Source organism: Pyxicephalus adspersus, chromosome W (genome assembly GCF_032062135.1).
Source record: "Pyxicephalus adspersus chromosome W, UCB_Pads_2.0, whole genome shotgun sequence".
NCBI lineage: Eukaryota > Metazoa > Chordata > Amphibia > Anura > Pyxicephalidae > Pyxicephalus > Pyxicephalus adspersus.
Genome location: NC_092870.1, coordinates 3,496,021 through 3,512,468, shown reverse-complemented (window position 1 = coordinate 3,512,468; position 16,448 = coordinate 3,496,021). Strand labels below are relative to the sequence as shown.

Here is a 16,448-nt window from a genome sequence, read left to right as displayed (position 1 = left end):
GCCGGCAAAGGGTTTTCAACCAAGTATTAGAAAAGAACATTTTATTTCCAGCTTTTAAATTTGTCCAGTTACTTTTGGGCCCCTGAAATGAAGTGATGGTGTTTATAAAAAAAAAAAAAAAAAAACTTTAGTGCCTCACATTTTTATGCAATCTTTTTGTTCAACTCGCTGAATTAAAGCTGAAAGTCTGCAGTTCAACTGCATCTGAGTTTTCACTTAAAATTAATTGTGCTAATCTACAGAACCAAAATTAGAAAAAAGTTGTCTCAGTCCAAATATTTATGGACCGAACTATGTGTGTAACCACAGGAATAGTTAAGGTTGTGTGTTTGTGTATATAACCAATTAAAAGACAGTAAAGTAGCGTTGTGCCCGAGCTATCCATGTATGTGCATATTTTAACAATGATCTTTTAACAGCCCTCCCTAGCTGCAAGTATTGCAGAGGAATTTATCCTCTGTGTCTCTAATGTGAACTAAAGGGAATGCAAAAAGATTGTGGAGACCAGAATGGAAAAGGGAAGACTGGGGGATAACGGGGCTGGATTTTATTTAATCTGTTTCAGCACAAGAATTTGCATTATTTCACAAGTTCTTTGTTTTGTTTTATTTTCACTATAGAAGAGGATTGGAAACCACAGGTCATCGTGCTGCCCATTCCAGTACCCATATTTGTGCCAATGCCAATTAACTTATACACTCAGAAAGTGCCTGTTCCCTTCTCTTTGCCTCTCCCAGTGAGTAATGCTCTTTGTGTATTGGTATCTTCTTCTTCCTCACCCTTTTTTTTTTTTTTTTTTTAGGACACCTTCCTTTGCATATATTTATCAATAACCATAAATAAATGCACACCAAATGCCTATGCCAACTTGAGTATGATCTTGTAAAAGTAGCAAAGACCCAATCATTGTGCAGTACACAGCCTGGGCAGAAAGCAAGTTGTGGGAGGGGCCAGACAGCGTCACCCACTATAGGCTGCCTGTAGAAATCTATAGCCTGGGGCGTGGTCACCCTGCAGAAGGAAAGCAAGCAGCAGGAAGCTCCCGCAGAGGCCAATTGTCACATTGCACACATCTGAAAGAAATACACAAAGCACACAAAGATTTGACTTATATCTATTTTAAAGAACATTTGTATTGTAGCAGTACTAAACATGTTCTGCCAAATTTAGAGGGTTTTTGGCATCCTCTACTTCGCCCTTGTCTGAAAAAGGGATTATAGGGCCATGCATAGTGAACTACGAGAAGGTCTCTCACAATTTAGGTCTAGTAGACCAGAGCCAGGTGGCTGAATTTGTGTTTTCTTGTTATACTGTGGATAACTTTGATGGATGATTTTTTCACCAAAAAAAAAAAAAAAAAAAGGGCATATGTAAGTAGACAATGTAGTAATGTTTCCTAATCCCAGAACTCCTCTCTAATACAATGAACATTATGAATGGAATACTATGGGCACTTTTGATGTTTCCCTCGTGTTAGGTGCCTGTACCACTGCTGCTTCCAACCACTCTAGAGAGCATAGACAAAATTGTGGAAACCATTGAAGAGTTGAAAGTGAAAATTCCATCCAACCCCCTGGAAGCTGATATCCTGGCGATGGCTGAAAAGATTGCAGAAGCAGAGGAACTTGACAAAACCTCAGACTTGTGTGGTAAGACATTAAAGGAATGTGGGTGGGTTTTTTTTATGACCACTAGGCCATTTATGGGGTGGGCGGGAGCACACTAGGCCGGACCCGCCCTAATGGCTCTGCCCACCACCAGGGAAAGCCTCCTCCTCCTCCTCCAACATATTACGCAGTGCTGTACATTAAATAGGGATTGCAAATGACAGACTAATACAGACAGTGATACAAGAGGAGAGAACCCTGCCCGAAGAGCTTACAATCTAGTAGGTGGGGGAATTTCATACACAATAGGATGGGAGATATGTAGTGATGGTTTCAGACAGAAGAAGACGGGTAGGCAAGTTTGAAAAAATGGCTTTTGAGCGCTCTTTTAAATGAGCAGAAAGTAGGAGCAAGCCCAATAGGACGAGGAAGACCATTCCAGAGAGTCGGGGCAGCTCTAGAGAAGTCTTGTATCCGTACGTGTCATGAGGTTATGAGTGAGGAAGTCATTAGTAGGTCATTGGAGGAGCGGAGAGAGCGGCAGGGGGAGTATTTTTTTACCAAGTCAGAAATCTAAGTGGGACAAAAACTGTGTAGGGATTTGAAGACAAAGCATAAAGCTTAAATTTGATTCTAAGGTGAAATGGAAGCCAATGGAGAGAACTACAAAGGGATGCAGCGGAAGAGGAGCGGAGGGAAGGATGGATGAGTCTGGCTGCAGCATTCATGATAGATTGTAGAGGAGAGAGTCGGGTTAGTGGAATTCCAGAGAGAAGGATGTTACAGTAGTCCAGACGGGAGATAAGAGCATGTACAAGGAGTTTGGTGGTCTCGGGACAGGAAGGGGCGGATTTTGGAGATGTTGCGTAGGTGAAAGTGACAGGACCTGGAAATGTTCTGAATATGGGGGGTAAATGAGAGGGCCGAGTCAAAGATGAGACCAAGACAACGTGCCTGAAGGGAGGGCCGAATAACAGTGTTGTTAGGAATTAAGAGTTAGGAATATGTCAGGGGGAGATTTGGAATTTGAGGGGGGGGCTGATGAGTTTTATCCAGGTTGAGTTTCAGGAATCGGTCAGACATCCATGATGAGATGGCTGACGGGCAGCATGAGACCTTGTCCAGGACTGAGGGAGACAGGTCAGGGGTGGACAGATAGATTTGAGTGTCATCAGCATACAGATGGTACTGTAAGCCAAAGGAGGATATGAGACTACCGACAGAGGAGGTGTACAGAGAAAAGAGGACCGGTCCAAGAACTGACTCTTGGGGAACACCAACAGGGAGGAGAGTGGGTGAGGAGGAGTTACCATTGAGAGAAACTTGAAAGGAGCGGTCAGACAGATAGGAAGCAAACCAAGGGAGAGCACTGTCACAGATACCAATGGAGCACATGATTTGTATTAGAAGGGGGTGATCAACCGTGTCAAAAGCAGAGGAAAGATCAAGGAGAAGAAGCAGGGAAATGTTGCCTTGAGACTTGGCTCTGATGAGGTCATTGGCCACTTTAGTAAGGGCTGTTTCAGTGGAGTGGGCAGCTCTAAAACCAGACTGGAGGGAGTCAAGGAGAGAGTTGGTGCTCAGGTAATGGGTGAGTCTTTTGTAGACAAGGCGTTTAAGAAGTTTGGAGACATATGGGAGAAGGGAGATAGGGCAGTAGTTGTAGGGGAGGGGTCCAGTGAGGGTTTTTTTAGGATGGGGAGAATTATGGCATGTTTAAAAGCTGAGGGGTATTTACCAGTAGAAAGGGAGAGGTTGAATAGTTCGGTTAGGACAGGGGCCAGGGTGGAGGAATGGGCACGGAGTGAATCAGAGGGAATTGGGTCAAGCAGACCTGTAGTAGACGGAGATGATGAGAGAAGAGTTAAGACTTCGTCCACAGTAACAGGGCTGAGGGAGGCCAGTGATGATTTACAGGTGGAAGGGGTGGGTATGGTTGGAGTGGCTCGGTGGGCAGAGACATCATGTCTGATTTTGTCTATTTTATCTCTAAAGTAGGTGGCAATGTCTTGGGCAGAGAAGGATGTTGTGGGGGGAGCAGGTGTGGGGTTAAGGAGGGAGTCAATTGTAGAGAAGAGGTTGGGTGGGTTGGAGGCTTGAGAGGAAATAACTGCGGAGAAATAATTTTGTTTGGTGACAGTGAGCTCTGTGTTAAAGCTTTGAAGCTGGGCTTTGTAGTCCATGAAGTCAGCGCTGAGGCCAGATTTCCTCCATTTGCGCTCAGCTTGTTGCCAGGTCTAGGGGTATGTGTAAAGTGCAGGCCTCCATAGGAGAGAGCAGCAGCAGAGTCAGAGGAGGAAAACCAAGTTTCAGTGAGAACCAGAAAGTTCAGAGACTTAGAAAGGAGAAGGTTGTGTATGGAGGATAATTTGTTGCCAACAGATCGGGCATTCCATAGACTGCCAGAGAGAGGGGGTAAGGACTTATGAGTAGGGTGAATGAGGATGAGGTTAGGAGAAGGGAGTGTCCTGCTGAGTGTATAGAAAGTGGAGGCTGTGTGGGGGACCAGGGTTGGGTGAGATGTCACCAGAGAGTATCCGTAAAATAAAAAGGTGCAGGAGCACAGACCGAGAAATAAGGAGAGTGAAGGAGCAAGAGAGGCAATGAGTTATCTGGGGAGTGGGGGAGTGCAGGGAGTAGTGCCAACAAAGAGAGAGCAGGATGAATAATACATTTTTACAGATAATTGGGAATCATATGCGTACAATAAACAAAGTAACAAACTGCAGTCCAATAATATGGGTTCAAGTGAGGCTTGTAAACTTGCTGAGTTCCAGGAGTGCAGGATGATGATTCAGTCAGAGATGGTTTGATGAAATACCAGTTTAGAATGGCAGCAGCAGCAGAGAATGTGTTGGGAGTCCAGGTGGATAAATCAGTCCAAAGGCAGGAGGTAGAAGTTGTAGAGTAAAATAGTACGTCCAAATCTGTTCCAATTCCTACATCAATTCCCTGGATTAATTCCCATTGCACTTATAATTTGGGCACTTGAGATTTGGGCACGTGACCAGGGTCCCAACGTGACCTTGCCTGTTGTTTAAATGGAAGTTCTTTGGGTTCTGATTATGGATGGACAGCGTATAGTTGCTGAGTGAGGTTAACCCTACTCTTCTAGTAGCGTCATGTGTCTGACTTTAGAACAGACTCTGTCTCAGAATCTGATCATTGCAATCTTTGAATTTCAAAGAATGAAGCGGATTCATTATATTTGTTTTACAGATGTCATTCAGAGCATGGATTGCTTGTTGAACTCCAGTTTGAATACAGATGAAGCACAAGAACAAGATGCAACGCTGGTCATGCAGAAAGTAAGTATTGTCACCTGAACTGGGATGTGAGGAGGCCAAAGGAAGCAGGAATACTGGGCTGTTAGGAGGGGTAGATAACTGGGGACAGGAGAACCGGGATGCCAAGGGAGATTGGAGCACCTCTTTGTTGTGGTGTTATACTATATAATGTGAAAATTGTATTTCCTTCAGGGACCCAAGCGTGTGCTTCTATCAGAAAAGGAGAGTTTCTTGCAAGACCCTGTGTCCAGTAAGCACATAAGCACAAACCTCAGCTACACCTATGGTGTAAACGCTTGGAAATCCTGGGTGCAGCGAAAATACGAAGGGGGAGAGCCGAGCAGATCGGAGGAAATACGCTTTGGGCGTAAGTTGATAGAGCGTGTGTGGCGTTTTGTGTGTTTGTTTTTTATTTTTTTATTTTTTTTTACATTTCTTTCTTTGACTGTTTCCTTTAGCTAAACCGATGCGTATAAAGGAGGACATCCTAACATGCACAGCTGCCGAGCTAAACTATGGTTTAGCACAGTTTGTTAAAGAGGTAACCCGACCAAATGGCGAGCGTTATGAACCAGACAGCATATTTTACCTTTGTCTGGGTATACAGCAGGTGAGCTGTCTGTGGTTTTTGTGGTCTCAAAACGTGTAATACTAACTTGTATTGTTCTCTTGCGTTTTCCTGTTGTTGAAGTGTGTATAGCAAGCTTTTCAACAGAGTTTTAGCAAAGATTTTTTTTTTTTTTAAAGGCTACTGCAGAAAAAACTGCCAGCCAGGTGGATGACACCTCTTATAGTTAGAAGTACATCGCTGTCCTCTCTCCACCCCCAGCCTGAGATTGGACAGTGGAAGCAGACTGATTAGCTCATCTCTTACACTCTCCTCCCATCAGCATGGTTCTTGTAAGCACATAAACTATACTGCACACTTCTGGCTCATTGTACCGTTTCTCCTTCCCCCAGTCTAAGCTGTGCTGTACATATACTGCCAAAGGCTAATACCAGTCAGATTCAGGTACCTGCACTTCTTTTATTTAAAGAATACTTTTCGTGATCAGAGTTGTATGAATTTTTTATATCTGCTTGGAGTTTAGCTTTAAATATGTTTATGCAATGCAGCGTGATGTGCATTTAGCAGTTTTCCAGTTCTAATTTTATTCACTGTATTTGCTTTTTAGTATCTCCTGGAAAATAACCGGATGGTGAACATTTTCACCGACTTGTATTACCTGACCTTCGTCCAAGAGCTGAATAAGATACTGACAGCCTGGCACCGAAACTTGACGCCCAGTAGTAAGATATGGGGTTTAATGTGGTCAGACATGCGAAAATATAGCTCCGCCTGTTGCAGAAGATTTATATGTGGGGGATATAGCAACACCCTTATATACATAGAGCCTGGGGGTGGAATGGGGGAAGGGACTGATGTCAGTTTCAGGGGTGATAGGGATGTAGGTGACAGCCCTGTGGGTTTTTCCCTGACTTGTGCCCAATTTCAGGGCTAATATACTCACGTGTGGAAGAAGAACATCTGTGGGACTGTAAACAGCTGGGCGTGTACTCCCCCTACGTGCTCCTGAACACACTCATTTTCTTTAATACCAAGTTCTTTGGTTTGCGCACCGCCGAACAGCACATGCAGCTGTCTTTGACCAACGTTGTCAGACATTCCCGCAAGTGCACCACCAGCAGAGGAATATCGAAAATCATCAGCATCTGTCACTACCCTCCCTTACAACAGAAGAAAGGCAGAGGTACCTTACATGTTGTCATCTCTCCTATGTGTGTTGCTTTTACTCTTCATACACTAATCTTTAAAGCTGAACTCCAAGCTCAAATTTTTCTTTAAAGGTCACTTTGTGGCCACCAAATTCTTTTGCAAACACAAATATTACCATATATAGGGATCAGTGACGACATCACTGAACTGTGGGAGGAGGCCAGCTGGCCCACCTACTGCAGCCTGCCTGCAGAAAATTATAGGAAGGTGTTAGGCGACTTCTTGCCGATCCCAGACTAGTTATCCCTCTCTCGTGGCCTCTATTTTACAGTGCTGGTAGAGTGTAACGACACAACTAAATGTGTAGTTAAATCACTCTCAAAGCTTTATTATCACATTGCAGTTTATAGTCGGACCGCAGGGTGGAAGGCACTTTGTAGTTGCTCAATAACAAGAAATACAGTTAACAACTTTGCTGATCATGGAATGTCTCAATGAAAGGAGTCTCAAGGCTATGGGGAAGCAAATGTTGGTTTACTGATGAGGATATAACTAGTTTCAACACAACTCCATTATCTACAAAATTATAGCAAAAACACAAAAGTAATTAACTTCAAGACTCAGCAAAATTCCACTTTTTTTTACAGAGGGTATGGGGACAAGACCAGTCAACCTGCACAATTAGACAGAAGTGGCCGGTCTGTATTATGACTCTCCTACATGGAGGCAAAGATTCACACTGCACAGTTTTGAAAGAAATGCTCAAACCCCAAGATTCCAGTAAGAACACTCACTCCTCTTGCGTTTTAGGCAATATTGATCTATCCTGGAATTCTGCTTTAAAGGCTAGGTCAGCTAACTCAGGTGTGTGTGTTGATCGACGTCTAGCTTACAGCCTCTGGAGAATAGAACAATGGACCTTTTTGTAGTGTAATTTCTGCTCCAGCTCACTTTAGAAACTCATTTACCCCCACTTCCAATAAAATTTTTATCCCCCCTGCTGATTGTTTCATAATTGGTCCTGCTCAAAAGTGTAGAATGTGTGTTATACATACTAGTACCCTGTAAGATACAAGTCTATACACCTGACTATATATAAGTATAAGCTTTTTCTGTGGGGTGGTTGAAGTCAATTTTTTCCTGGGTGAACAGTGGGCCATCTTTCTATGTCACACTGCATGTCTTATTTCATATATTCACTTTTTTTGGCCACCCAGTCATTTGTTTCTTTGTGTTGCTATCCTGAAAGAAGGCTCATCTAAGAGAAAACGACAAGAAGATCAGTCAATCGCACTGGAACAGCATGAGAACAAGATGAACCCTCTGCGCTGCCCTGTGAAGTTCTATGAGTTTTATCTTTCCAAATGGTAAGAGATCTAAGCGTTTCATGTGAACAGCTTTCATTTTACTTATTTCACAACAAAAGGGCCTCCTAATTGGTAAGGTGAGATGGGCTCTGGGGTCCTCATCTCATTCCCCACTTTTATTTTAGTGCATTACTAACTAGAGCAAGCAACCAGTGATGTTTCTTCCATGCTTGTTCCGTAAGTGCTTACGTAGTAAAGCCAGAACCAAAATGACAGTCCTGCTGGATTTTTAGACTCTAGAATCCATGGAATACAGGTGACTGTGTAGTTTGTAACCCCTTTAAACTCGTCCATACAGAGACCTCCCCCCTTCCCCAAAGCTTCCCTGTTTCAAGGTGTCTGTTGGACTTAAAGCTTTTTGGTGAAACATGGGCTGCTTATTTCTTGGTCTTGTACACACAAGCTTAGCTTGTATCTGTGTCATTGGCTTTTCCAGAGGTCTCAATTGGCTTTCTTAAAGCTTTTAGGGTAACTTTCAGATTGGGCTTGGAGGCTGCAAGTTGTGCTGAATCACTGCAAGTCGGTACAGTCAGGACTTTTCTATCTGGGTTTAACCTCTGCAAATTTGAGCTGTAGGGTGCGGCAATGGCTTAAACAAAAATTATCAAAGCATACTGTATACACAGCTCTGTCCTGTGTGTACCTTGCAGCCGTAAGTTGGTGCTTCACTAACTCCTGTGACTGTGCCAGCATGTGTGTCAATGTCACTCTCTGGAATGGTCTTCCTCGTCCTATTCGGCTTGCTCCTACTTTCTGCTCATTTAAAAGAGCACTCAAAACCCATTTTTTCAAACTTGCCTACCCGGCTTCTTCTGTCATTTGAAACCATCACTACTTCCCACACTACATATCTCACATCCTTTGTGTGTGTGAAATTCCCCCACCTACTAGATTGTAAGCTCTTCGGGGCAGGGTCCTCTCCTCCTGTATCACGGTCTCTATTAGTCTGTCATTTGCAATCCCTATTTAATGTACAGCGCTGCGTAATATGTTGGCGCTATATAAATCCTGTTTATTAATAATAATAATAATAATAATAATAATAATGTCGGTAGTTTCTCCTTACTAGACCCTCCCCCCACAGAATTAACCTAAGTTGGTGCTTTAATAGCAGTTATACATTTTCATCCTATCGCCCACTGCAGGAATTTTTTTTTTTTTTTTTTTTTTTTTTTTTTTTTTTTTTTACATCATAAAGCCAGCTTCTTACACAAACGCACACCCATGGAGACTGAAGTATCACACGCGAAGCAGACTTCAGTATAGATATTTTTGTTTAACATATTTAGGTTGCTGTGATTCAATGCTTTTGGGTATGCTATATTTGATCAGCTGCTCCTATTTTTGATAAAGCAGCACTTTTCTGCTGTGAAACGCATTGAAAGCACCAGATTTCTGAATCTAAACAAACTGAACTTATTTTATGTCAATATGTGAAGATATGATTGATCAGAAACCTGGGGAGTATGTGTAATAATTGAAAGTCCTCAAAATCAGCCATATGTTATATTGATTTTGAGGTATGTTTTAACTTTTGTAAACAAATATAACGTTGAGCTTTTAACTAGTGGTATACTTTTTGTTTTTCTTTATACATACAAGTCTTACCAAAATCAGGATTTAATTTAAAATTATTTTATTAATGTGTGTGTTTTAGAAATTTTTTTTTTTTTTTTTTTTTTTTTTTTAAGTTTTCCAGTATTTATACTCTGTGATTTGGGATTGGACTCCTTATATACATACCAATCTGTTAGCATGATGTCCTAAAATAAAAGTATTCTCTAACATCTTTGCTTGCCTTTTCATCAGCCCTGTGAACCTTCGAAACCATGCAGATGTGTTTTACCTGCAGCCTGAGCGATCGTGTGTGGCCGAATCGCCTTTATGGTATTCTGTTATTCCTATGGACAAAAACATGCTTCAGAGTATGCTGAGCCGCATCCTAGCCGTACGAGAAGTGTACGAGCAACAGTTACGTGGGAGCGAGGACAGTGAGTGCTCATACAAGGATACATTGGACTCTATAGACTGACTGCCAGAATAAAGGGAATTCTGTTTATTCATGGAACAGTGGCCAGACACTTGTCCCCCTTCACACTATATGAAAAGCTTTATGTTGCTGGAAGGATTGTCCTTGTGTTGTCTTCTACTCGTGGAGGGTAAACGGGGGGGGGGGGGGCAAGGATAACTTTATTTTTTTTAATGGATTCTCTATTGTGGACTTAATCTGGGCCCGATAGGAATGACTTGGGTGGGGGGGAATTCTGATAAATTGTAGACCTCCATGCTTCCAAAATCTACAGTTCATGGCTGGGGACTTCTCTGTACACCCTTCTGTTCTCTGGTTTCACTTATCAGTTCCAGGACCTTTCACTAAAAGGTGACACATTTGGTAAAAAACGCTCTCTCATATGGTTGACACATGAATTAATTGGTTTTTATTTAACTCTGCCTGTCTGAAGACAGGTCTGTCTTCATACAGCAGATGTCTTCGTGCTCCACTCAAACATTCTGGACCCAATTTGTTCTGCAGGCGTAGCATTGTCAAGTCATCTTCTCAGAGATTGCTTGTTCAGGGTGATTTAAATACCCCCCATCCCTTGCAACTTGTTCAATTGTTCATCTGCTGTTTAGAATTTGTGCATAATGTTTTTAGGTGTGTATGCACAGAGAATGCGCCCCATGTTATTGCTCATCATGTGCCAGATCCTGGCAGAGCCCTGTTTGTGGGAATCTTTCATTGCAAATAAAATGGTTTTTATTCTTCATTATTTGAGCATAGGAGCCCTGTGTGGAAATATAACTCCCTCATATTGGAGTAATTGGTCCTTCCTGAGTGGTGAGGGGGGTAATGCACACAGTGGCCCTGATTTATTAAAGTTCTCCAAGGCTGGAGAAAATTCACTTTCATCTGTGAAGCTGGGTAATCCAGCAAACCCTGAATGAATATCCTAAATTATTAGCTATTTGTTAGCAAATGTTTTCAATCCTGGACCAGATCCATTCCAGGTTTGCTGGATCACACAGCTTTACTGATGGAAGTGTATTTTTTCCAGCCTTGGAGAACTTTAATAAATCAGGGCCACTGTTGTGGCTCATTAGAGCAAGCTGATTCTATTCCTGAGCTGGTAATGTGCAACACTACATTTGAGGTATATTAAAGGTGCACCGAGATATAGGGTGCCATTATGAATAAATGGTGTGTGACAGATGGTGGAGCCTCAGTCTACAATAGGTCTGTCCACCTTCAGTCCTGGGGGTCTGGGATCTGCACACATCTTTAGTATTTTCCTAACTGACAATATGAAATTCCTGGCCTGTTTGTGGCCCTCTAGGATGGCCATTTGACAGCTCTGATCTGCTTTGTTGTATTTGGTCCTTTCTGTCTTCCCCCACTTCTTTCACATGACAAACATGTATGTTATTCTATTCAGTGATTATTTGTTCTTCTATGAACATATAAAAACTGATTTATGATTTGATGTATTATAGTCAAGCTTGTGCTGTTCTGCCCACTGCTGCTTGTGCCCTGTGTACTTTGTGTCAAGACACATCCTGTGCAGAGCCCGCAGCATTGGATGGAGCTAGAACACCTGTCAGCCAGTAGGTGGCAAAATTTATTTAATGCCGGAAAAAAAAACACATAACATACAATGCCTGGGGTGGGAGCGCATACCCCTGAATATTCTATTCCCACCAGCGATTGGAGCTGATGTGACATTCATTTTTATGGTGCAGCAGTGCGAAGGTTGTCAGCATAGGCTGATCAAGCACGGGATGGAATTGCAGGCTAAGGGTGGTGGGCGGGTTCTCGCTGAACACAAACCTGCCCACTCCCCCATCAGACCTGTGATGGAAGAGTGGGTGGGGGTTCTGGTATAATGATGTCATTCTCTGACACATAGCCAGGGGTGGTGTGGGATGGGCACCTTTACATAACAATGATGTGCATGCGCACTCGCCATGGATAATACATGCCCCCTCTTCTTTTTTCACAAGTACACCCATGCTTGGGCCACATTCTGCACCTGGTTATGCCAAAGCAAAGCGACCCACCCTCCACCCCAGGGTAAAAAGCATCTGCTCCAGGACCCCCCAAACCCTCACTCAAAGATGACTTAGGCAAGGTACGGCAGTGGGGTCTCTCCTACAAACTTAAAATGTGAATGTCCCACTGTGAGCTGGGGCCAAAATTCCTGACTGTAAGTGTCACCCATACTCCATTATTATACTCAGTATAGTGCCCCTGAGAAAATCTCTGGATGTACTAGCCCCCTGCCATTTCCCTTCTCCTGCCCCAAGAACATCACACCTACTATAGACAGTAGCCAGGGGCCATGGATACAAAACGGAGAACTAAGCCATGGAGCGCAACAGGATTGGGAACGAAGAACGACAATGTCTTTGAACACTGAGCACCGGAGACTACCCAGCAGGAACAGCAGACATTATAGCTGTGTGATGAGGTGATCAAAATATGCACAGGGAAAATCACATCAGATTATAGCCGAGGGTTCCAGTGGTGGGATGAGGTGCTCAGAATTTGAGCTGGGGTTCTCGTGGTGTTAAGAAGATATGGACGAGAAAAGTACCAGATCCGTGCCTGGGGCCCTTGTGTGCTGGAGGTTTGGACAGGGAGAGAGGGGTACCAGACCCAAACTATTCATTCTGGTAAGCACCCTGGCACAATCTCAGCACTCTGCTTTGTAATGCCTACAGGTGGTGCTCTGCACTGCTGGAAATGCGGCGTACACTTTAGTTGGTGCCAACACCGTGTGTGGGTGCCACCAAATTCTTAATGGCACCCAACACCAATGGAGGGGGGTAGTCAGTGTTACCCCCATCACCCCTCTATGTGCAGTGGGGATGAGGGCAAGGTCCAGGCTGTGTCTAGACTATTATGTTCTAAACATGTTAATAACTGAGACTGTAAGTGGCCATTTTAGCCTTTATTACGGCCCTCATTACATACCTAACTATTACCCCAGGCCCAATGTGCAGTCCCTGGCCATAAAGTTGGTTGGTGGAAGTTGTTACAAAGATAATTGTCAAATCGCATGTAATTGCATCAAACTGCCGACGTCCCCATTTAAAATGGTAAAAAAACAAAAATATCTGTAAGTGGGACTTTTAAGGCAGTCTAAACAGAAACCATATAAACTATTATAAAAAGACACAAAAATATCCATCAGTTAATCCATGAGGGACATTTAAAGCTACTTGAATGTCTTCCCCCCCCCCCCCAAACATTCCACTGTCTTGCTGTGGCAGCACATTTTGATGTGACACCCTCTATTCAATTAAAAAATGTTTGAATATGTAAAAAAACACTATTATGAACGTTAATGTGATACTGTACTACTATTAATTCATTGTATCTCTAGAGGCATTAATAGCCTATCTACATGATCCTTGTCACTATCTCTAGATGAAATACCCATCCTAACATTCACATCAGAGTAAGTGCTCTTTTAAGAGAATTATTTAATTACTTTATATATTTATCTCTCATACATTACCTACACACATACCTTAATTTCCATACATCATACACACACAATAATAATAATCACGTTACTACTTATAGGTACAGTTTATAGACTCACCATATACACCAATACATCTTTTTAAACCATCTTTCAAACTAGAGCTTAAGTAAATCATTTATGATGTGTATAACTAATATTTACTTAAGATTTAATATTGATCATGTCTATACCTGTATGTACATTATCTGATTATTTAGTGTGTGTGTGTATGTATGTATGTATGTATATATAATATCAATGTTTTGTAGAGGTTATACGCGTCGAAGCTTACTGACTGATGCGGTTATGTCTTCTGAATTCAAATGTGTTAGGAAACCACTGTCATATGTATATCCCAGCTCTGTGATTATACAATAATACTGGGGATATGGTTATCTGATGATGTTATGATAATTATGTGTAAATCAAATGTATCTCAATACATAATTAACTTTAAACACTACAAGCCTCAAACCTCTATCTTTTTTCTTTATTCAATTATACATTTTACAGTACCGTCTGTATGCTGATGACACTCCAAATCTATTTGTCCACCCCTGACTTGTCTCCTTCAGTCCTGGTTAGGTTCTCATGCTGCTTGTCAGCCATCTCATCATGGATGTCTGACCGATTCCTGAAACTCAACCTGGATAAAACAGAACTCATCATCTTCCCTCCTTCAAATTCCAAATCTCCCCCTGACATATTCCTAACTGTTAACAACACTGTTATTCGTCCCTCCCCTCAGCCACGCTGTCTTGGTGTCACCTTTGATTCTGCCCTTCCATTTACCCCCCATATTCAGAACATTTCCAGGTCCGGTCACTTTCACCTGCGCAACATCTCTAAAATCCGCCCCTATCTGTACCCAGAGACCACCAAACTCCTTGTACATGGTCTTATTTCTTTGGACTACTGTAACCTCCTCCTCTTTGGTACCTCTCCCTAACCTGACTTCTCTACAATCTATACAAACTAAAATCTATTATGAACGGTGCAGCTAAATCCATCCATCCTTGCCACTGCTCCTCCTCTGCTGCATGTGCAGTTCTCTTCACTGGCTTCCATTTCACCTTAGAATCAAATTCAAGCTCCTGTGATTTGCCTTTAAATCCCTCCACAGTTCTTGTCCCACTTACCTTTCTGACCTGGTAAAAAAATACTCCCCTAGCCGCTCTCTTCGCTCCTCTGATGACCTACTAATGGCTTCCTCACTCATAACTAGTGTTGGTCGAATAGCTCACTATTGGATTCGACCGCTACGAACGAACGTCGAATTCAAACTCCATTAAAGTCAACAGGGGAAAAATTTGGGTTGTTTTTCGGGACTGTGTAGAGCTTCTACAGAACATGCCGGATTTTATACGGGTCTCCGAGTAGAGGCAGAGAGGGCCACGAGGGGGTTCCTCCAGTCCAAAAATTGGCCACCAGGTTTCACCACTCTGTTACAAGCCATACACAAGCTTCAGAGTACAGACAGAGGTCCCTGAAGGGGGTCTTTCAGTCAAAAAATTAGCCAGCTAAACAGCCCTGTTATAAGTTACAAGTGGCAGCAGCAGTAGGAGGAGGTGGTGGGCACTGAGACGGAGCAGGGACCACATTGGTAACTGGCATCTAGAGCTGGGTGTAGTGCATCATCAATGCCACCTAGATGGCTGTAATGCCATATTTAGGAATGGAGTACTGACAGTTGGCAACAGCAGGAAGAACAGGCGATGGGCCCTGAGACAGGAATCGGCGAGGAAAGAAGACCCTGTTGAGCTTGAGTCTAGTCTGGAATCTAGAGCTGGGCCCTGGCCAGTGAAATTTTTCTGTTTATTTTGATAGATAACTTATGCAATCATAATTTAGGCTAACTCTTGCAATCTATCAAAATAAACAGAAAATTTTCCGTATTTCTGTAATAAATTACCGATATTTCATTCTGACACCACTTGCTATCTATGATAATAAACAGAAAAATGTCTGTATTTCTGTAAAGAAAAAAAAAATAAAGATATTTAATTCTGATACCACTCGCAATCTATCAAAATAAACAGAAAAACTTCTGTATTTTTGTAAAATAAATACAGATATTTATTTCTGATACTACTTGCTATCTCTCAAAAAAGCCATAAAAAGTTCTGTATTTCTTTAAAAAAAATACAGATATCTAATTCTGATACCACTTGCAATCTATCAAAATAAACAGAAAAGTGACTGGGCATGCGCCAGCATCTATGACTGCAGGCAGCTAGACGTGTTGGCTCCCAGCGAGCTTCCTCCGGCTCTACATGGTTAAACCTCACAGCTACAGCGGTTTAATATTATGGATTCAAGAGGGAAAACCATACAAAACTCACCCCGAGCAGCAGGATGGTTAGAAAAGCCGCAGGAAAGATTAAAGATCTCAGACCGCGATCTCAGACCTCATGTTCAAAGGCTAAATCAGCTGAACGCCGGGAATCTATGCACATGGCATGTACTCCACAGGGGGAAATCCCTAGGAGACAGACTGATGGATCAGGTAGGAGGTCAGATACAATATTACAAGGGGGGAAAGGAGCAGTATGCCCTACATCCCCTGATGTTCCCCTAAAAGTTCACTGTGATCTTGTTTTACAAAACTTAGAGACTGCTTCTCAGAATCAATCTTTAGTACATAGTTCTGGCTCGTCCAGCCCTGTTGATAGAATCTTTGAACTATTCTAATCCTGCAGCACCCATACCTGTTGCTAATAGATATGAGACTTTGCCCCTGATTCATCAATAAAATCCGCGCTCGCTGGAAGCGCGAAAGTACGCGCGGCCATCAATCGCGGTTTACCGCGGCCCGGACTCGAGTGTGCGCGTACACTCGCCTCACTGCCAGCCGGATTCCTGCCTTCACAATAATAAGCAATAGGGAGCGCGAATCTGCCAATTAAGGCGATTAGATTTCAGCTGCGCGATTAAGGAGGATC

General features: G+C 42.7%; 1 protein-coding gene across 12 annotated transcripts in view; it reads left to right on the top strand.

The window, feature by feature from the left end:
• Positions 1-13,972, top strand: part of LOC140342913 (zinc finger MYM-type protein 3-like) — a 38,963-nt gene extending 24,991 nt beyond the window's left edge. For 6 of the 12 annotated variants that reach the window (XM_072429279.1, XM_072429277.1, XM_072429278.1 and 3 more), the window contains 9 exons: positions 621-736; positions 1,478-1,649; positions 4,827-4,915; positions 5,087-5,261; positions 5,353-5,504; positions 6,070-6,184; positions 6,391-6,645; positions 7,861-7,978; positions 9,788-13,972. In XM_072429279.1, the coding sequence (XP_072285380.1) occupies positions 621-736; positions 1,478-1,649; positions 4,827-4,915; positions 5,087-5,261; positions 5,353-5,504; positions 6,070-6,184; positions 6,391-6,645; positions 7,861-7,978; positions 9,788-10,010 (1,415 nt within the window). In that variant the 3' untranslated portion in view covers positions 10,011-13,972. Of the gene's footprint in view, positions 1-620; positions 737-1,477; positions 1,650-4,826; positions 4,916-5,086; positions 5,262-5,352; positions 5,505-5,641; positions 5,907-6,069; positions 6,202-6,390; positions 6,646-7,258; positions 7,979-9,787 lie in introns of those variants that run through there. The other 6 variants (XR_011923202.1, XM_072429280.1, XM_072429281.1 and 3 more) reach the window with 6 other exon arrangements.
• The last annotated feature ends 2,476 nt before the right edge of the window (positions 13,973-16,448 follow it).